General features: G+C 50.0%; 1 protein-coding gene across 5 annotated transcripts in view; it reads left to right on the plus strand.

Annotated features, from left to right (window-relative positions):
- PTPRA (protein tyrosine phosphatase receptor type A) overlaps positions 1-20,864 on the plus strand; it is a 122,296-nt gene that overhangs the window by 93,434 nt on the left and 7,998 nt on the right. For all 5 annotated transcript variants that reach the window (XM_065633088.1, XM_065633089.1, XM_065633090.1 and 2 more), the window contains 12 exons: positions 1,881-1,959; positions 2,355-2,720; positions 5,473-5,490; positions 10,322-10,406; positions 11,703-11,776; positions 14,354-14,490; positions 16,236-16,326; positions 16,775-16,851; positions 17,929-17,965; positions 18,436-18,533; positions 18,659-18,778; positions 19,948-20,114. In XM_065633088.1, coding sequence (XP_065489160.1) covers positions 1,881-1,959; positions 2,355-2,720; positions 5,473-5,490; positions 10,322-10,406; positions 11,703-11,776; positions 14,354-14,490; positions 16,236-16,326; positions 16,775-16,851; positions 17,929-17,965; positions 18,436-18,533; positions 18,659-18,778; positions 19,948-20,114 — 1,349 coding nt within the window. The remainder of the gene's footprint in view (positions 1-1,880; positions 1,960-2,354; positions 2,721-5,472; positions 5,491-10,321; positions 10,407-11,702; positions 11,777-14,353; positions 14,491-16,235; positions 16,327-16,774; positions 16,852-17,928; positions 17,966-18,435; positions 18,534-18,658; positions 18,779-19,947; positions 20,115-20,864) is intronic.

The following is a 20,864-nucleotide window of genomic DNA, read 5'->3' on the forward strand; positions in this document are numbered from 1 at the left end:
ACATGGGTCCCATCGTGATGAGCACCCAGCTCCTGTGGGTTTCTGCAGCGGGATGCTCGGACGATCTGTGCCTTGCAGCGAGTTGCTTTTGTTCTCACCGGTGGTTCAGCTCCATGTGCTTCCCAGTTGCAATTAAACATGGGGAGGACACGAGCTCCCTTTCCCGTGCTGGGCGGGGTAGAAAAGCTCTTTGGCTTAGGACCTTCTCAGGTCCTCAGCTCGGTGAGAGGCCTCAACAAGCCCCAGGAGTGGAGTGAGCCATCGAAACCCTACCAGATTCAGCCAGACAGATGTTTTATTAATAATCCACTGGAAAGTTGGCTGCTCACACCAGTGGGACCCCTTGGAGAAAGCCCTGCCCCACTCGCGGAGAGAACCAAGGGAAAGCTCTTATCTCTGGAGCTTGGTTTCCTTCTGGTTCAGGGTTTGTCTGACCTTTTGGACACTGAGTAAGTTCAATTTTTGCCAGGTTTTCTTTTGGAGAGGAGGAAAAACATGGAAGCGGGTGGCGCTGGTGGGAGGATACTCCCGGGTGGGGTGGGGAGGATCTTGTATTTCTGATACCGTTTCCAGCGCATTGATGACTTCAGTGCTGTCCTTCTGCCCGGAGTTTGGGATGGGTCTAGACTGAGGCAGATTTAAATAAAGTAGAACGAGAACAAACAACACAAGATGTATTTAAGAGGGGGAGGCTTAGACCGCGTAGCGGGGAATGAAACCCTTTCTTGGCAGCGCGACGAGTTGACTTGGTGGTGAGATCTCGCAGCCTCCTCCCGGAAGGTGCTGAAGATGCAGCTGGACGCGTGACAGAGGCCTGAAGAACGGGAGAGAGTCGGACGGCCGCTGCCGGCCCCTGGCACAGAGCAAAGCCGCCCCCGAGCCCTCGCTGGGCTCGTAGCAGATGTGAGATGCTGGCCCGACCTCAGGAGGCCCCGTGCGCTGGGACTTGGCAGCTTTGGGCTTTCTCTTGGCCAGGACGGTGATGTCTGACATCTCGCTGCCGTTTGCCTCAGCCTCTGGACCAGTATCTGTTTGGGAGGAGATAACTCTGCTCATTTCTCAGGAGGTTTTTTGAGGTCTACACAGGAAAGAAATCACCATAAAAACTTGGTATTTAAAAGGGCTGGGGCAGAACGCCTGGGGGAGACAACTTCACTGAGACCATCGTGCTGTAATTTTGCAGGACGTTTCCTGGGAAGAAGCGTACGGTACAACGCACGTGCAGCCTGCGCTTGCAGATGATCTTGGGTTATTATTTGTGGGGATTTATGGGCATTTTGGATCAAGGCTCCTTGCCGTGGTCTTCACATCTTTTGCATTTCAGTTTGCTCAAAGTAGACTCATTTGCAGAGTGTTGTATGAACACATTATTCATTTCCTTTGAGAAATTACCCTAATTAGTTGTCTTTGGTGCTCAGCTTCGTAGCTTGTTCCTCTCGTGCTCTCTCATAGTTTACTCATTCCCCGTTTCATTTCTGGTCACTTTGCTGCTCCACCAGCCTGGGATCTCTCCGTGCACCCTCCACAGAATCACAGAATAGTTTGGGTTGAAGGGACCTTCCCAGCTCCCCCAGTGCCCCCCCTGCCATGAGCAGGGACATCTGCACCAGCTCAGGTTGCTCAGAGCCCCGTCCAGCCTGGCCTGGGATGTCTCCGGGGATGGTTCATCCACCACCTCTCTGGCCAACCTGGGCCAGGCTCTCACCACCTTCCAGTTGGGAACATCTGGACATTTGTCCCCTGCAGGGACTCCAGCCCCACGTTCACTCCTCCCTTCCAGCTCCACACACCCCAGATGTGCAGCGGCGTCCCCGGTTTGTATTATTTTGGGATGATGTTGCGCGAGGGTTTCAATAAGTGTTCTCTGCTCTCTTCCCCAGGTCAACATGGATTTGTGGTTCTTTCTCCTTTTGCTCGGAAGTGGCCTGATAAGCATAGGTGCTAACAACGTGACGACAGGTAAACTATGCTCATTGTCTTTTTGGTCCCTAAACCAGTGTTAGGATCAAAGGAATAAGTGCTCACATGCTCGCTGGGTTATTGCTTCTGCCCTGCACTTCACTGTAATATAAAGTGTCAAAAAGAGAACAATGGGCTGGAGGTGCTTATAAATCAATATAAACATTGATCCTCTCTTACAGGGTCTTTATTCTTTGTAGCTCCTCGATATCATAATATATATTCAATTACCTGCTTTTATAGGGTGTGCATCACCGTGCTGTGAAAAGCATTCCCAAAATTTGGCATTTTTTGGCTGGTTTTAGTTACAGTCTCATGAATCTCCAGCGTCTAAACCCTCCAGTGCTGAAGGAAAGTATCTCATGGAGGTTCCCTTGTGCTTTCTCCTCTTGCAGAGCCACCCACGACAGCACCCACCTCCCCCAGGAGCCCCACCAAAGCTCCCACAGCACGTCCTGAGGATGGGATGACAACCACGAGCGCCAACACCCTCAACGTTAGCACCCCAGTGACTGTCGCTACCCTGGCGCCAAAGCCACCCGCAACCACAGCCACCGGGATGTCCCCCAATGCCACCACCCTCAGCCTCAACACCTCCACCCTGGGGACAACTGTCTCCGTGCCACCAGCCACCTCCCCGCTCCCCAGCCTGACGTCCCCTGCTCCCCACACTGCTCTCCCCAGCACAGAAGCGGAGACGACGGAGAGGAATTTCAGCGCGACGGTGACCACGCAGGAGACCTCGTCCGCTGCCCACAATGGTAGGCATCTCCTCCACCTTCTTCTTCTCCTCCAGGCCACCCCTGCCCCTGGGTTTGTTTCTTTGCTCTTCTTCTGTTTTGCTGAACAAAAGGGAATGAGAAGACACTCGAGGGCAAATTCCACAGTGATAACGAAATAATGTAACTCCCCGAAGAGACCAGATCAGAAGAGATTTATCCTGCTGAAGGTTTGGGCTTCTTGCCAAGACGCTGGGGCACCAGAAACCCTCGGATCTCCTTCCACTTTTGTCACAGATGAATTTCATCGCTTTATGTGGTTTCCGGAGCATGAAACGGGGCTGGTGCTGCGCAGCTCCCAGGTGCTGGCTGAAAAGTTGATCTGTAACGGGTTTGTGCAGACAACAGCAATAAATCACTCGGGATTGCCGCTCAGCTGCAGAGCTTGGCTTAGCCAGAGTGTTTCTGCATTTATTTGTATTTTGGTAGCCACCGTCGTGCTTTTTGGCACTGTACAAGCACATGCACACCAAGGTAGGCCCGGTCCCAAAGGATTTAAGGCTTAGACTAGAGCTGGCCAAGCAAGGGGTGAGATCTAGCTCCTGGGAAAAGCTGCTAAATTGGTTCATTATCCAAAATTAGCCAAGCTGGGGATGAAGGACGGTGTGGTAGGACGGTGCTGGACCATCTGGTGGGGTGATCTGTACCCTCCAGCCGATGGTTGCCAAACCGCCTGCAGACACAAGCTGCACATGGTTTAATAAACCATCTGAAGGTGCTTTCGCTCCACTGTGGTGGGCACCAGGAGCAACGTGGTGAGACCTTATTGAGCAGAGTATCCCATGTGCTGGATGTCTCAGTCTTGCATATACCGATGCATCTGATGTTGGGGTGGATGCCCCATCCCTGGAGAGATCCCAGGCCAGGCTGGATGGGGCTCTGAGCAACCTGAGCTGGTGCAGATGTCCCTGCTCATGGCAGGGGTTGCACTGGATGAACTTTGAAGGTCCCTTCCAATCCAAACCCTTTTGCAACTCTATGCTTACATTACCAGTTTTTTCCCCATTATTTGGGCTACTTCCATCTTTGAAAGATCTGGGTGAGCAAGAGTTATCTCTATTGCCATCCTGCTCTCATTCCCTTCTTGGCACATCATGAAAGTGCCTCTAAGGTTGTAGTTTGGTTGCTCAGTGTAGGTTAAGAGCAAAAATCAGACGAAAAGAGGCTGAGGTCGCCAAAAATCTGAGCTGATCCGTGATTCTTCAGCCATGGTTCGCCCATTGCTGGTTGAGACCCAGATTTGATGCTCTGTGCCTCTGAGTTGCAACAGTTACATAGCAGTGCCTGCTAGAGGTCACAGAATCATGGAATAGTTTGGGTTGAAGGGACTTTCAAAGCTCATCCAGTGCACCCCCTGCCATGAGCAGGGACATCTGCACCAGCTCAGGTTGCTCAGAGCCCCGTCCAGCCTGACAGTGCAGGATTTAGTGGAAAAAACAGGATGGGAAACTTGGTGATGGCATAGAAAAGACTGAAAGAAGATAATACTGGAGTTAATGCAGGGAGATGTCAAGTGTACATTCCTTGAGAGCAAATTTCTAAAAGAGGCATTGGGTGTTTGGGATCTCTTCGCTGGGCATTTTTGGAAACCGCACCCCTGAAGCTGCAGCGAAGTTGTTTTTGCCACCAACATAGGAAGGGATGTGGCCAAAGGAAGTTTGCAACCCGACTTCCTTAGCGTCCTGCCATCCCCGAGCTCATCCAGCTTCCTTTCGAACACAAACCCTCAAGGCTTTTCTGCGGAGTGAAAGAGTCCGGAGTAACCTCTGATATGTATGTGGTGCAAGTAAACATCACCTTCAGTGGGAGCGATGGAGGCAAAAGCCTTAATTACTGTGAAGATCTGGATTTTGTAATATGGTGTCTGCTGGTAGGGGACTGAATTAATCGTTTTTGTGTCTCTCCTACTTTTATGACTTGAGTCACTGTTTTGGGTGAACCCCTCGGTGTGCGCTGTGACACGTTGGCCATTGCACCATCGGGGCCAGATGTGGCTTCTCACTCGATATCAGTCCCGGGAACAAATGACCAAACCTGATTCTTTCTTTATTTCAAATCATTTGTCAAGGAGCAAAATTAGTTTTAGGGCTGCCCTTGCTGTTAATCTTAATGGGAAATTTGTATATCGGTCACAGAAGAATTAAGTGGTGCTCAGGAGAGGGACAGAGGCAGAAGGCACCGTATGAATTACATGTTGTACAAGCAGTTCCTGCTTCTCCAAACCTCCTAAGGTTGTCCTCAACCCTGTTCTACAGCTCTTCACATGTAGAACAGCATATGGAGGCTCTCCTGGGATGCTCATGGTCCCCATCTGTGAGCCCCACTGCTCTTAATTGAACTCTTGGCTCAGCCGCTCTTTTAAAATTGTGCACAAGTGTCACCTCTTAATATTTAAGTGCTAATGAATTACACCAGTGACTTGCTGGTTATAGGCTTAAACAGAGTGCGTTAGCAATTAAGAGCAGCAGGTTTTGTTTATCGAAGTTATAACTTGGCTTCAGCTCCCTGCTCTGCTGATAAAAAGTTGCTTTTTATTGTTTTTTCCTTCTCACTAAGGGAAAGTCAAAATTCTTTTTTAACATCCTGGCTTTGTAGCTGGTGTTTTAAAGGGAAGATTTACACAAAGATGATGAGAGTTACTAAATTTGTTACTGTCTTGTTCTTTGATCCTTCCTGACTTATTAAAATGTATATTTCTTTGTTGCTAAGAGACTTTTGTTTTCTTTTTCTGCAGGTAACTCTGACAGAAGAGGTAAGAATTTTGCATTTCATTGCTCTTTAGTCAAGCCCTCAGTAAAGACATTTCCAGAAGTATTCTGCTATTAGATACCTCTCCTTATGACAATTCTAAACTTGCTTTTACAAAGCCTATCAGGCTCTTTAGAAGAGCTGGTGACACACTGTTATCTTAATTTGTGTTGGGCTCTATTTTTTAGAAATAAACAATCCCTTACTAATTCATACATGTCCTATAAGATACAACAGGTTCCTGCTGAACGCTCTGAAAATATCAGTGTTACCATCCCTAGTCTTGGACGACCAAAGTCTAAGAAGCCATTCAGGAAATTTCTTTCTTTTTTTGCTTATGACTTGTGTTTATTGACTGTGACCTATGCTGTTTGATCCGGACCCATTCTGCAAATGATGTGAATAATTATTATTCTTCTGAATTCTGTTGGCAAGCAGTAGCACAAGTCCATTTCTTGTCATATAAAACCACTTAGGTGCATTTTTCCACGTCTTAGTTCTGAGAACTGACATTGCTACCAGAATATCTAAAATTACTCATTGCTTCAGCAGTGTGGGAGCACGTGGAGCAGAGCTGCAGCTGGTCTGGTTGCTGCCTATAGAAATGAGCTTCCATTGTGTGTTCCCATCATTGCTCTGATGAATGTTTCACCTTTGTAAACTCCACAGCAATTGGCTTCACGCTGCTCCATGTACCAAACATGCACTGGAGAATCATAGAATAGAACTGTGTCGTGGTTTGGGTTGGAAGGGCCCTTCCCAGCTCCCCCAGTGCCCCCCCTGCCATGAGCAGGGACATCTGCACCAGCTCAGGTTGCTCAGAGCCCCGTCCAGCCTGGCCTGGGATGTCTCCAGGGATGGTTCAGCCACCACCTCTCTGGCCAACCTGGGCCAGGCTCTCACTACCCTCAGGGGCAACGATTCCTTCCTCATGTCCAGCCTGAATCTCCCTCCTTTAGTTTAAAACCACCACCACTTGTCCTGTCACAACAGGCCCTGCTCAAAAGTCTGTCCCCATCTTTCTTATCAGCCCCTTTTAAGTCCAGAAAGGCCGCACTAAGGTCTCCCCGGAGCTTCTCTTCTCCAGCTGAACCCCCCAACTCTCTCAGCCTGTCCTCCCAGCAGAGCTGTTCCAGCCTCGCATCATTTCTGGGGCTCCTCTGGCCCCTCTCCAGCAGCTCCATGTGTGTCCTGTGCTGAGGACCCAGCGCTGCAGGGGGGTCTCACCAGAGCGGAGCAGAGGGGCAGAATCCCCTCCCTGCACCTGCTGCCCACGCTGCTGGGGATGCAGCCCAAGGTACGATTTGGCTTCTGGGCTGCAAGTGCACATTGTGGCTCATGTCCCATCTTTCACCCCCAGCACCCCCAAGTCCTTCTCCTGGGGGCTGCTCTCCATCCCTCCATCCCCAGCCTGTGTTGATACCTGTGTTGTCCTGACCCAGGTGCAGGACCTTGCACTTGGCCTTGTTGAACCTCATGAGGGTTGCGTGGGCACAGAAAGCGCCATCCCTACCTTCCAGAAACGCATTCAGCCATGGTTTGAAGGAAACAGGCGATGAACACTCTCCCATTTCCTGAAGCCAGGTTGAAATACTGTGTCCATATCCCACCAGGATGGACAGAAAGCAGCAGAGAGACCTGGAGCTCAAGAGGATCGTCTGGCTTTGCAGCATCGCTCTGCTCGTTATGAACCTCTCCCAGCACTCCTCGCTGCCCTGGTAGCACCTTGGAAGAGATGAGGCTGGAGGAGTCCTGTGCTCAGCAGAGTACAGCGGAGCTCTGGCCTTTTTCCAAGCAAAATATGTGCATGTGGGCGACACAGTCCTGAGGGAGCAATTAAAGGTGTTTTGTGAACACGCTGGTTTATCCTGAGCTGCGGTGTCTGGAGTGGCTGCTTCTTCCACCTCCCGAACATGACCGGGAAGGAAATATTCCGGGAAAAAAACAGGGGTTGAATCAGGGATCTGCTCCTGCAGGATCTTTGTGATGTTTGCAGGGAACGTAGCTGGCATGTGGTTTAAACCTTGCTTGGGGTCTCAGAGATTTAAGCTCTTGCTGCTGCTCTGCTCTCCCTTTGCAACCATTTTGCAGGATTTGCTTTGCCAGGAGCTCCATATCTCATGTCCTGGGGATTTTATTTAAGAAACACTGACCCTGTGTCTTTGCTTCAAATTCTTTTACCCCCTTTTTTTTTCCTTGTGGTCCCACAGTTTCTTGTCTGCTCGATTTGTGTCCTGTTTTGTGGGCAGGAGCTGACAGCGATGAGCAAGGAGGGCTCCTCAGCCCTGTCCCTCTGCCAGGTGGCTGCACCCAGGTCTGCGTGATGTATAGGGGACAGCCTATACACCGCTATATAGCACCTCTACCTACAGTTGGAGTTGTATCTCGAGCACCAGAAGGTTTGCTGGCTCCTCAGAGCTGCCAAGACAAGATTTCAGCATCCTGATGCCTCCTGGGCTCTGGGCCATGGTGGATGCTCCCAGGGAAGCCGAGGGCCAAGTTCTTCTCCCTTCTCCAAGTGAATTACACATGTAAAACCGCCAGGGCCGATCTGGAATGGGATGGGAGCTGTGGGGGGCATTGGCACCACTCACGGAGGGTGGAGGGACCGGCCAAGGACCCTCCAGGTTGTTTCCTGCCTGGGTTTAGCTGGGTGGGCCGGCAGCACGGCAGCGGTTACTGCCCGCGGTGGAAAAGCTCTAACTCATCCCGCCAGATGTGTCAAAAGAACGGCTGCAATAAAAAAATAACAGCCCCCCAGGCTCCCTGCATCCTGCTGCCAGAGGCACCCCTGCCGAAACCCTGCCCGTAAATCACGTCTCCTGCCAACCGATGCTGCCGCAGCGGCCCCAGCCCGGCTCAGCACCGGTTAGGCTGAGCTTAACTCCAGCCAAGGCAGGAAAAATGGTTCAGCAGCACACAGTGGGGATATAGCGCCGTGGGCTTTGGCAGAGCAGCTCTGTGTCCTTTCCTACAGGCAGGATGGTGATGATGGTTACGGTTGGAGGTCTCAACGAGAAGCACCTCAGAGGAGACACAAGGTCTCTCTGTGGTTGGGCTAAGACGCTGTGTGGTCGCTTTGCCTTCCCGGTCTTGCTTTTGGGACGTCTTGTGGTGGGCGATACCAAAGCTCACGTGGTTACCAAGCGTAAAAAGGCCTCCCAGTAAATTCCTTGGCTTTTTGCTGCTGGGCTGGGGGAGATGCCGACACATGAGGACACTAGATGGAAAGAACAAAGACATGAAAGACCGGGAGGGTTTCGTGTTTTTATTTGCCACACCAGGTCATTGCATTCAAATCATTTTTGCACCTTTTAGTACTTAAAAGTGGCTGATAAGAAAGATGGGGAGGGACTTTTCACCGGGGCCTGTTGTGATAGGACAAGAGGTGATGGTTTTAAACTAAAGGAGGGGAGATTCAGGCTGGATATAAGGAAATTGTTGCCCCTGAGGGTGGTGAGAGCCTGGCCCAGGTTGGCCAGAGAGGTGGTGGATGAACCATCCCTGGAGACATCCCAGGCCAGGCTGGACGGGGCTCTGAGCAACCTGAGCTGGTGCAGATGTCCCTGCTCATGGCAGGGGGGGCACTGGGGGAGCTGGGAAGGTCCTTTCCAACCCAAACTGTTCTATTCTATTACACAAAAATCTTATATTTGGGTCAGAATAACATTTCTAGACCTCACAACCACAGAGGAACAAATGCAGGAACTCAACCAGAGTGTCTCTTGGTAGCTCCATCATCAGAGATGGACAAAATAAATCCCACCTAAGAAAATCTGCTGGCTGAGATTGCTGAGAGCCGGGGAGCGGGGATCTGCCCCAGCAGGGAAATGGATGCGCAGAAGGTGAAAAGGGGGGTTGTGCCCTTTAGTCTGGGGGGGCTGAGGCTTGTAGACACAGCACCATGGCCCAGACAGACTGAGCGAGCTGATGGAAAATGGAAATACCCCCAGCTGGCGTCAGCGCATCCTCACTTATCTGGAAAAAATGTCCTTCAGGGTCATTTTCCTATCTGGTTAGCATTGCTTGGCTTCCAACCCCATCTGGATAATTTGCTTGAGCCAAACACTGTTTCACTGACCTCCAGGGCAAGTTACAAATAGCTTATTTAAGAAAAAAAATAATAGTCTGTTGTGGGTCTCAGAGGATGGAAACATCGCAGATGTGCCTAATCTAAGGGTGTTTGCAAGGGAATTGTGTGGCACCTGCCCTTGAGAAGTGTCACAATGGGTCATCTGATGTCACCTCCTCCCCAAACTCAATATTTCCAAGTGGAAAGAGCAGCAAAATCAGGACTATTTTTGAATATGTAGCATCTGTGGGATCTTCCAAGTGCCACAGTTTTCACCTGTTTTTACAAAAGGATCCTTATCATGTTTGGCCAAGCTCATGGACCTGTTAGAAACTTCTCACATGGATCCTTATGTCTCGGGCAGAGACTTTGTAGATCCCCAGGTGACAGAGCAAACTTCTACCGGTGGCTGGTGAACCACCACGAGCACGTTCAGTCGTGCAGAAGAAACCCCTGAGGTAACTCACTCACAACTTTTTCGGTCTCTATTTTCATCTACGAGGTCACAATTTCACAGTGAACAACCCTTCGAGAATTTTGAGGTGCTTCGAATAGTTTTTATCAAACCTCGGAGTATCTGAGATAGGTGGTACCTGCTCGGGTCCTGTATCTGGCTTCACTTTCAGACTGGAGAAATGGAACCTTAATACTATTAATAATAATAATATTATGCAAGCAGCAGTTGTAGAGCTCTGCCCTGTTAAATGTTGGTACTTGATGATTTTCGCTGTTGATAACTCCACTTTTCTTTTCCTGTTGGCAGATGAGACTCCGATTATAGCTGTGATGGTGGCCCTGTCTTCCCTTCTAGTCATAGTATTTATTATTATTGTGCTGTACATGTTAAGGTAAGAAATGCTTTAATGCTGACTTCCCTTAATTGGCAGAAATTAATTACTGAGTGAACAGGAATAAACCTTTTGTGCTGTTTCCTAAGCTAGAGGCTGACACAGCCGGTGCTTGAAAAAGAAACCTGTAAGGATAATGGAAAGTATGTTTGTGGTTATTTAGTAAACGATGCTTCTTCCTTTGTCTATAAAGCTGATCCTTGTGTGGAGTGATACGTGTTCTGCTACTGAAAATGTCATGTTTAGTAGGATAGATTAAACCAAAGTCCCACAAGTGCTATTAAAAAGCAGGTGAGGTTTCCTTGCAAGGTTGAAGGTGTCGAATTGAGGAATCCAGGGACCTGAACACGGCGCTCAAGCCGGAAAGTCCTTTGTATTTAAAACCGGGTGTGATATTCCTAGATTCCCACCTGGATATCGAACGTGATCCAGCATCCAGAGCCGAGCTCTGCCTCAGGTACCAGACCTGCGTATGACCAGAACTTGTTAGGAGCATTAGGTGATGCTGTAGCTGGAATTAGAACTAAAAAAAAAGGCCTTTTTAGGTCCATTTTAAAAAAAATCCAAGCGTCTTGGCTGCTCAAAACGTAGTGTTCCCTGATCCTGAGTGTATATCTGCTCAGCTAAGAAAGCTCACCTGTACTAAACATTTTAATTTACTCAACAATTTGGTGATTAAATAAGTAAGAACAAAATTTTAAAAAGAGAAAACTCTCTGCTTAGTGGTAGAAAAATTCCTTTCGTCTCCTGGCCTGCCCTCGCAGCAGGGAACCTGCTGAGAGTTTTGCCTCAGGAGTTCGGCAGCAGCAGAATTTGAGTCCTCTCCACCTGGCTTCCAGCCCTTAATTAAAAAAAAAAAGACTTGCTGTTCGCAGCCGCCTACCCGGTGATTCAGCAAAACCCTGCATTTCAGGCAAACGGAGCGTAAGCATCTGCTTCCCGTTAAAAGCACGTGGAGACGGGTTTTGCTGCAGGAGGACGGATCAGCCCGGGGTTTATTTGCTTTACTGAATCAGCCTGTAGAGCAGGAACTCCGTGGGGTGTCTCCTGTAAAATGCAGCCTTAAAGCTTCTCCTCTTGGTTTTCACCTCGCTCTTGTCTCCCGCAGCCTTTCCAGATGCGGTCACTTAAAATTTACACCCGTAGGCAGGATTTTAGAGGTCCCAGAACCTCTTGGAGCCACCAGCTGGTTCCTCAAGTGAGGAAAACCCTTCGTGGCTGCATCTCTCATCCAGAAGGTGACCTGGGCTTCTTGGTGCTATCTACTGATGTTCTCCATTCCCTTGTTGTTGGTAGGTTCAAGAAATACAAGCAAGCAGGGAGTCACTCCAACTCCTTTCGCTTGACCAACGGCCGGACGGATGATGCAGGTGAGACCCACGTGGGTGCGACACGGGGAGTGAAAAAACGCATCTTGCAGAAGGAATAGGCTTTGTTTGGGTCAAAACGGGTCAATGCAAACGTTCTTCAGAATAACAATGGGATATCTTCATCTTTTGTTTTTACCCTGCTTGGAATCGGCCAAAATTACCTAGTGAAATAATGAGAAATTCTCCTAAAAATCGTTAAAAATTACAAAAATGACATAAAACCCTTGAAGTGGCAGAAGCGAGGTTGGTTTATGCCCCTTCCGAGCTGCCCACGCAGGGTCTTTCCCCTTCTGACACAGCAATAAGACACTTGTTGGGCGTGTGGCCAACGTCGTAGCCAGTGGCATCTTTTACTGGGCAGCTTGAATAGAACTGGGAACACACCGAGTACTGGTTTGCAGGAAATGTGTAAAAAGGAAAATAAAGATTGTGTTCCCTAAGTCTCATCTTGGAAGGGCGTGTGAAGGTGGTCCTGAAGAAATTAAATATAAATAAATAAAAATAAATATAAATAGTCCAGAATAATATAAATATTATACACCAGAAGACGTTAAAAGCCCAGGAAAGCCCGTGGATGCAATGACAGCGCCTGAGGACTCAGTGGGCTGGATGCCGCAGCTTTGTCCTCCCACCTTATATTTTTGTAGGAAAGTGGGGGTTTTTTCATCTACATTTTTATTTGTTTCTTGTTCTGAACTTGCCCTGTTTTCCATGATTTTGGGAAAACTTTTATAGAATGAAAATCCACTTCCCAGCTCATTCCAGAGACAAAATGTTTGCCCTCACGTGGTGAACATTAAGAGGAGTGATCGCTTACAATGCTGAACTATTCACAGTTCCTCTTGAGTTTTCACAATATCTCTTTGGCTCCAGAAACTTTTTATTGAAAAATCACATATTTGAGGAATAATTAAATATCCTTGTACCCTTTCAAATTAGGATTAAAACCCCCATGCAGATCTTTGTGCTAACTGTAGGCACCAAAGTAACATTTCTGAGAGGAAGCAGGGAACACATTGTTCTTTTTCTTTATAAAAAACTTTTTGGACCCTCTTAAGATGCATAAATGCAATATTAAAGTCTTGTGCAAGCCTGCTGCAATGTAGGCACCAAAGTAAGAGCTGAAGAGGAACCACCACCCCTTAGAACCAGTTCAGATCCTTCTTTTGAGCTCCCTCCACATAAACCAAACACCTTTGGAGTGAGCGCTAACTGAAAATCAGCACCTTTTTTTTAACGTTGGCAGCTAAGACCTTCCCTACCCGTTTTACGTTGCTGTGAGTGAAGGTGTGAACTTCATAAACTGTGGGGTGTGTTGGTGGAACCTGCTGTGGTCTTTCTTGGCTTTGCTGAGGAACCACAAGCAGCAGCTGCCTTCGCTGTGTCCACCTGGGAGTCACGTCAGGGTGATGGGGCCAAACCTTCCGGGTGGGTGAGGGTGAAGTCCAAATTCAGAGCAAGGGGATGTGTTGATGACTTAGAATCATAGTTTTGGTTGGAAAAGACCCTCAAGATCATCAAGTCCAACCGTTTCCCCACCCCTGGCACTGCCCCATGTCCCTGAGAACCTCATCTCTGTGTATTTTAAACCCCTCCAGGGATGGTGACTCCAGCACTGCCCTGGGCAGCCTGTTCCAATGCCCCACAGCCCTTTGGGGAAGAAATTCTTCCCCAGATCCAACCTCAACCTCCCCTGGCGCAACTTGAGGCCGTTTCTTCTGGTCCTGGCGCTTGTTCCTGGGAGCAGAGCCCGACCCCCCCTGGCTCCAAGCTCCTTTCAGGCAGGTCAGAGATCAGAAGGTCTCCCCTCAGCTCCTGTTCTCCAGCTGAACCCCCAGCTCCCTCAGCCGCTCCCATCACCCTTGTGCTCCAGCCCCTCACCAGCTCCGTTCCCTTCTCTCAACTCGCTCCAGCACCTCAAGGCCTTTCTTGGCGTGAGGGGCCCAAAACTGCCCCCAGGACTGGAGGTTTGGCCTCCCCAGTGCCCAGCACAGGACGGTCACTGCCCTGGGCCTGCTGGCCGCACCAGTGCTGGTACCAGCCAGGATGCTGGTGGCCTTTTTGGCCACCTGGGCACACGCTGGCTCATGTTCGGCTGCTGTCACCAACACTCCCAGGGACTTTTCTGCCAGGCAGCTTTCAAGCCGCTCTTCTGTGAGCCTGTAGCATTAAGTGGGGTTGTTAGACTTGGTCCTCATTGTCCTGTCCTGCCTAATGCATAAAGCTCAGCCACAGGGTACCGAAAGCTTTTCATGTTATTCCAGCATCCCCAAATTTTTGTGCACTGTCCGTAGGAAGAGCAAAAGACCTGGTGGTGTTCAACGCCAGGCTGGACGGGGCTCTGAGCAACCTGAGCTGGTGCAGATGTCCCTGCTCATGGCAGGGGGGGGCACTGGATGAGCTTGGAAGGTCCCTTCAACCCAAACCATTCTATGATTTTATGAAAATACAGGACAGTGAGGACACGAGGTGGCCCTAAAAGTGAACATCCTGGGGTGTGCGAGGTCCCCCTGCCCAGCTGGGTTTGGTGAGCTCTGGGCTGGGTGGGCAGCTCTGATGTTTGGGGTGTCGTTGCAGAGCCGCAGAGCATGCCGCTGCTCGCCCGCTCCCCCAGCACCAACCGCAAGTACCCGCCTCTGCCCGTCGACAAGCTGGAGGAGGAGATCAACCGCCGCATGGCCGACGACAACAAGCTCTTTCGGGAGGAGTTCAACGTGAGTGCCTTCACTTCTCAGTCTTAAATCCTGCAAGCTGCTCTCAGCATCAGGCTTAAGACGGAGAACGGAGAAAATTCTGGCCTCAGTTCGTAGAGCAGAGGCAGAATTTTGGGTACAGTGTGCCTTGGTACCTGGCCTGGGGACGGCGCATCACCCCGGGGGTAACCAAGTCGACCAAATAACAGTGCTGGTGCTGGATGCCATGCTTCAGAAGAGCTTCTCTGAGAGCTTCACGGAGGGACTGATGGTCTGCTCGGTCCTCAGGGGTTTCTCAAAGGGCTGCGAGGTGGGAGGGTTCTGTCCCTGAATCTGCTGGGGGGTGGAAAAGCCACTACTCCTCACATACACTACAGAGAGCAGAGGTTTGTTAGCAAGCGGCACTATGAGGTTACATTTTCTGGGTTTGGGAGGTGTCCCGAACATCTTGGGATCTTCCAGAGCTTCCCTGCTGGCTGCTTTCCTCCCAGGAGCTGCCTCCCTCCTCCTGGTCCTCATAGCTACGAGGGAAACATTGCCGACGTGAATGGCCTGTCAGTCATCGTCTTAAATCCACAAAGAGCCAAAACAAGAGCTCTGACAGAGAAACAGAAATGACCCCATCTGTTTCAATGAGCTGTTAACCCTGAAGCAGAATGATGGCAATTTATCAGACAACAGAGTGAGGAATAATTCAGGTATTGTGGTTATCCCACCATGCTGGAGCATCTCTTCTTGTGACGATAAACCTGTTTCACCTTGGCGTGACAAAAATAGGCAAGGGACAAAGTTAAATAACTGGTGTATCCCAGCACATAATGTAGGAGACGCTGAACTCCCTGAACTCTCCATCAGCCTAATTAAAGAAAATCCACTGTTGATCCGGTTGTCTGCACTGCAAAGGTGTCATCTGCAAATACCTAAAACCTGAGGTCCAAGGCGTGATGTGACAATATGAGGATGATGAGAAGATAAAAAAAAAAAGCCGCTTGAGGTTCTCCAGCTGTTACACAACTTGATACCGTTCCTGGCCATGCTCCGATGAAACTAGATAGGTGGAATGAACCCCCGGGGAGATGATATTTTCAGGTTATAAATAATACAAATAAAGCCTTGAAGACTTCCGCTGCCAAAACGTGTCTGTCCCGTCAGCTGGAAAGGATGGTGAATCCCTCCGATAGCTTCTCATCCCCTTCGCTGTTCGAAGAGATTGTGGAATAACCGTTCTGGGGAAGCACATTCTCTGCTCGAGCCTGAAATCGTGACCCCGGCACCCCCAACCCACCAGTCCCTGGCACTGCTGGATGGAAAATAACTCCCTGCATGGATGCTCCTTCCCATCACGGGGTGTGCTCGGGCCATGGGGGTTCATCGCAGGGGGTTTAATTAGTTTTAGCATTGTTGTTAATGGAGGAAATCTCAGCAGGAGCCTCTGTGGGCAGAATCGAGCTCCTGGATCCCGGTGCTGGTGGGTTTGGTGTTGGAGGCTTTGCTGCCACCTTGCGTTGGTGGGTCCTGAGGTTCCAGATGTCACATTTTGGAAGATATTTGCTCTCTCTGGTCCATCCTGGGTTATTTGAATGGTCACCTTGAGCACGGTGGGAACAAGGAGCTGTTGTTGGGGTGGAGGTGAGGGCTGTGGGTGGTGGGAACACGACCGAAGGGGATGCTCAGATGCAGCATGCGCTGACGTGCCAGTTGTGTTGTGGATGCTGCCATGCCATAAGTACAAACATCACGGAAAAACCCCTTTTCTGCCGTGTCAGGCTCTCCCAGCGTGTCCTATCCAGGCCACGTGCGAAGCTGCTTCCAAGGAGGAGAACAAGGAGAAGAACAGATACGTCAACATTTTGCCCTGTAGGTATCAGAGCTGGTTGGGCTGGGTTGAGGGGAACACATCTTGGGATCCCCATTCCTTTTTCTGGGATGGGTGAGACATAGTTGAGGTCATTTCCCATCCCAGATCCGTGGTTGCATCTCCCTTAGCTTTAGATACCTACGAGGAGGAGCTCCCTGGAGCCATCAGCAGCAGGAGGTTGTGGAAAACAAAACGGGTTGCAAATGCTGAAATGAGTGGTGTGGGATGGCAGGCTGGCTTGGGGCTTCCTCAAATGTGGGTGCTCTGCAGGTGAAAAACTTCCTTGGGTGAGATTTAGCACCTTTCCAGGCTTAAGGGAGAAGAATTTGGGGACATAAAGGTGTTTGTATCGGCCCAGGCTCCACTCCAACACCCGGCTTTCTTGTTATATCAGATATCGGGTGCATGGAGGGAGTTGTTTTTAATGCAGTTTTAATTTTCTTCCAGATGATCATTCCAGGGTTCACCTGACTCCTGTCGAAGGGGTTCCTGACTCCGACTACATCAACGCCTCCTTCATTAACGTGAGTTTTGTCATTTGAAGGGGAAATCTCCACCAGCTGAGCCCTGGCCAGCGGTGCCTGGTACCACCAGGACCACGGGGCTTTTATGGGTTGTGACTTGTGCTACCTCCTACATTAGCATGTCCCCAGCTCCTCCAGAGCAATAAATTACACTGATTTTTGATCTTGTGACCTTTGTGTGGCCGTGACAGAGCTCACTGTGCCCCACTCCATGTTGTAAACCCAGACAGAAGTTGGAATAAGTGGCCAGGAGCTGGGACTCATAAATTCTGGCTGTATCTCTGCCCTCGCTCAGTGGTTTTGCCACAGTCACGTCTCTTCCCACCTCTCTTTTCTGCACTTACACTCCTCAGGGTGCTGCAAAACCGAGCTGGCTGGTTTGGAAGGGGTTTGGAAACTGTTCCTGCAGGAATTGGGGATTTCTCATTAACGGCTGATGAGTGGTGTGGCTGGTTAATCATCGGTACTTCCCAGCTTGTAGGCCTGAACCTGGGAAGGGGATGAAAAAGAAATCAAGTGATGCAGCTGAAATCAAAGCAACATTGCCCTGCTCTGTTCCCAGGAGGAGATGAGTCCTATATGATTATCAACATATAGCTCAAATAAATCATAATTTGAGAGAGATGGAGGCATGCGAAGAAAAGCAAGACCCAAAAGAGCTTTATCCTTTCCTCAGCAGTAAATAAATATCCATTAGGAAATACACAAAATCAGTTCCCGGTAGTTCAACAGCCCGATCTCCTTAAGATTAGTCCTGATTTTCGTGGGATGCTCTGGATGCAGGATCTGGTCCCAGTGGAAGGGCTGTTGGGCACCACTGCGTTAGTGCTCTCTGCCAAAAAATGGGCTCGTTCACCCATTACCCGAGCATGGGGAGCATTTCTTTGGGACAAGGACCCTTTGCACAGGGATTTTCCATGATTTCCGCCCCCACCATCCATCCTGTTTCTCCCCTTGGAGGCTGCAGGGAGTGAGCAACAGAGCAGGCGATGGCTCAGTTTATTAATGATGTAGATGCATTTCGTGACTCTTGTGTTAGAAAAATCCTTGTATTTTCATTTGTCTCTTTCTCTACAGGGGTACCAAGAGAAAAACAAGTTCATTGCTGCACAAGGTACACGCTCGGTTATTCCCACAGCTCTGGCTGGTGGAGGTTGGGCTGGGGTCCTTCTGCTCTGCAAAATTGTGCTGGTCTAACCACAGCACAGCACCTTGCGGGGCTCCTCTGGTCCAAAGGAGCGTGGCTGGTTAAAGCACAGAGCTCGGGGACAGCACTTCTGCGATGACGGACACAATTTCCCTGGGTGACCTTGGGCAGGTGGTTTCCATGCTCCATTTGTCTGATTTCCCCTTCTTGGGCTAAAAATTTAATCATAAAACATATCCAAAAAGCCCAGCTTTTGTGTGATAGGATTATTCCTTGGCTTAGTTGCCATTCCCAGACACCAAAACACCTCCTGTGCTGACATCTATTGGCAAAATTGTGTTGCATCATCCACGTGTGACTTCGCATGCTTGGGTTTCAGTCCCGACGCTTGAAGGGTTGATCCCAAAGACAACGTTTCTTTTTTACCTTCCTCTTAGGACCAAAGGAAGAAACCGTGAATGATTTTTGGAGGATGATTTGGGAGCAAAACACGGCAACAATTGTCATGGTGACCAACCTGAAAGAGAGGAAAGAGGTAGGTGCCAGGAGGCTTCGCAGGCTGGTATCTAACCCAGCTTCATCCCAACCTGGCACATCTCATGTCTTGGAGCCGATCCCAAGGGAGCAGAGCTCACCTGCTCCTGTTTTCTCTCTCCGCAGTGTAAATGTGCTCAGTACTGGCCGGATCAGGGCTGCTGGACCTACGGGAACATCCGAGTGTCCGTGGAGGACGTGACAGTCCTGGTGGATTACACCGTGCGCAAGTTCTGCATCCAGCAGGTGCCAGGGCTCATGTCTCTCATCCCGTCCCATCCCACCCCACCCCATCCTACCCCGTCCCATCCCTCCCCATCCCTCCCCTCTCCACACGGGGCATCCAACAGCTTCTCCTCCACTCCTCTGAGGTGCCGTGAGAGCAGAGCTGGGATGAAATGACCCAAACATCCATTTTTAACCAGAACTATTAAGAATTTACTAACCTGGGAGCCCATTCCCAGCAGTTACCAGCGTGGCTGTACTGAGAGCAGGGATGCTGGCAGATGCCAGGGCTGAAATTCCGTTGACTTGCTGTTCATAGAATCACAGAATCACCTTCCCAGCTCCCCCAGTGCCACCCCTGCCATGAGCAGGGACATCTGCACCAGCTCAGGTTGCTCAGAGCCCCGTCCAGCCTGGCCTGGGATGTCTCCAGGGATGGTTCATCCACCACCTCTCTGGCCAACCTGGGCCAGGCTCTCACCACCCTCAGGGGCAAAACAATTTCTTCCTCATTACCATTTTCTACCTCATTATCATTACCAGTATCAGTTCCTGCTCTCCCCCACAGATACTTAATGCCTGCAAATAATCAGATTTATCCCATGAGCGGAGACAAAATCTAGCGCCGCATGCGTTGGTTTTGATTGTTTTCCCATCTGTCGCTACATTTTCTCGTCCTCCGAGGAGGCTCTGGGTGCTTTAGTCACTCTGTTTGTTTTCCTGCTGATCTCAGAGGCCAGCAAGGGAGAGTTGGTGGTTGAAAACCCATTTGGACTCTGAGCAGGGTGCTTCCGAGCCTCACCTCTCTCTCCGATGGCCCAGACATGGGATGGTTTCCTCCCCTGCCTTTAACTGAGGACCTTGTGGGCAGAGGAATGTGAAGGATGGAGCAGCAGCTTCTGTTTGAGCTCGCTGAGAATGAAACAGCAGCTTCTGGCAGGTCGGAGGCACAGCCGAGGCCAGGCTGGCGCCTCTCACCCCCAGGAGGTGGAATGTGATGCTGGGTGATTAAAATGTCATGATTTTAGAGATTAATATGGGCCTGGAGCCTGGGTCTGTGCCCTTTCAGCTGGTCCTTAAGCCATCCAGCTCAGTCTTGGGGCTGCAGCTCCCTCTCTGCCCTTGCTTTTGGGCGAAGAAAGAAAAATCTGAGTATTTCTTATTAATCTGAAGACACGTTTTTCCTTCAGGTTGGCGACGTCACGAACAAGAAGCCTCAGCGCCTGGTGACTCAGTTCCACTTCACCAGCTGGCCCGATTTTGGGGTCCCCTTCACCCCCATCGGGATGCTGAAGTTCTTGAAGAAGGTGAAGACGTGTAACCCCCAATATGCAGGAGCGATCGTCGTGCACTGCAGGTACGTCCTGCTCATTTTTATATAACTTTCCTGTGCTAAATTGGAATGTTCCACACAGGAACGTTAAAAAAAATGCATCTGAATTGAAGGAAGTTCTTGGAATCAGCGATGTGATGGTGTCAACAGCTCGTGTTGAGTGGTGGTTTGGGTCAGCTGGATGCTGAGTGAGCCAGGCTTGACACCACAGCTGGGCATTGGTGGCATCTCCCTTGGATTTCCACTGCCCTGGGCACCTGAGGGCAATATCCCTTGTTGTGAGAAGGCAGAACGCAGCTGACAGCGGGATCAGGAGCAGGGACTATGGTGTTTGACCTGTGGGGTGGGTTCAGGCACAGCAGCGAGTCTGGGGGAGCCACAGAGCCTTCTGTCTGTGTTTTGGTGAGGGAAAGCCCCACGGTTAAAGGCATAGATGGTCATAGAATCACAGAATCCCAGGCTGGCTGGGGTTGGAAGGGACCTCTGGAGATCATCCAGTCCAACCCACCTGCTAACGCAGGGTCACCAGAGCAGATCACACAGGGTCGTGTCCAGGCGGGTTTGAATGTCTCCAGAGAAGGAGACTCCACAACCTCTCTGGGCAGCCTGGTCCAGGCTCTGGCACCTCACAGGAAAGAAGTTTCTCCTCATATTCAGATGGAACCTTCTGTGTTTCAGTCTGTGCCTGTTGCCCCTCACCCTGTCGTTGGGCACCACTGAACAGAGTCTGGTCCATCCTCTTGACACCCACCCTGAGATATTTATCAGCATTGA

Source organism: Caloenas nicobarica, chromosome 4 (assembly GCF_036013445.1).
Source record: "Caloenas nicobarica isolate bCalNic1 chromosome 4, bCalNic1.hap1, whole genome shotgun sequence".
Lineage (NCBI taxonomy): Eukaryota > Metazoa > Chordata > Aves > Columbiformes > Columbidae > Caloenas > Caloenas nicobarica.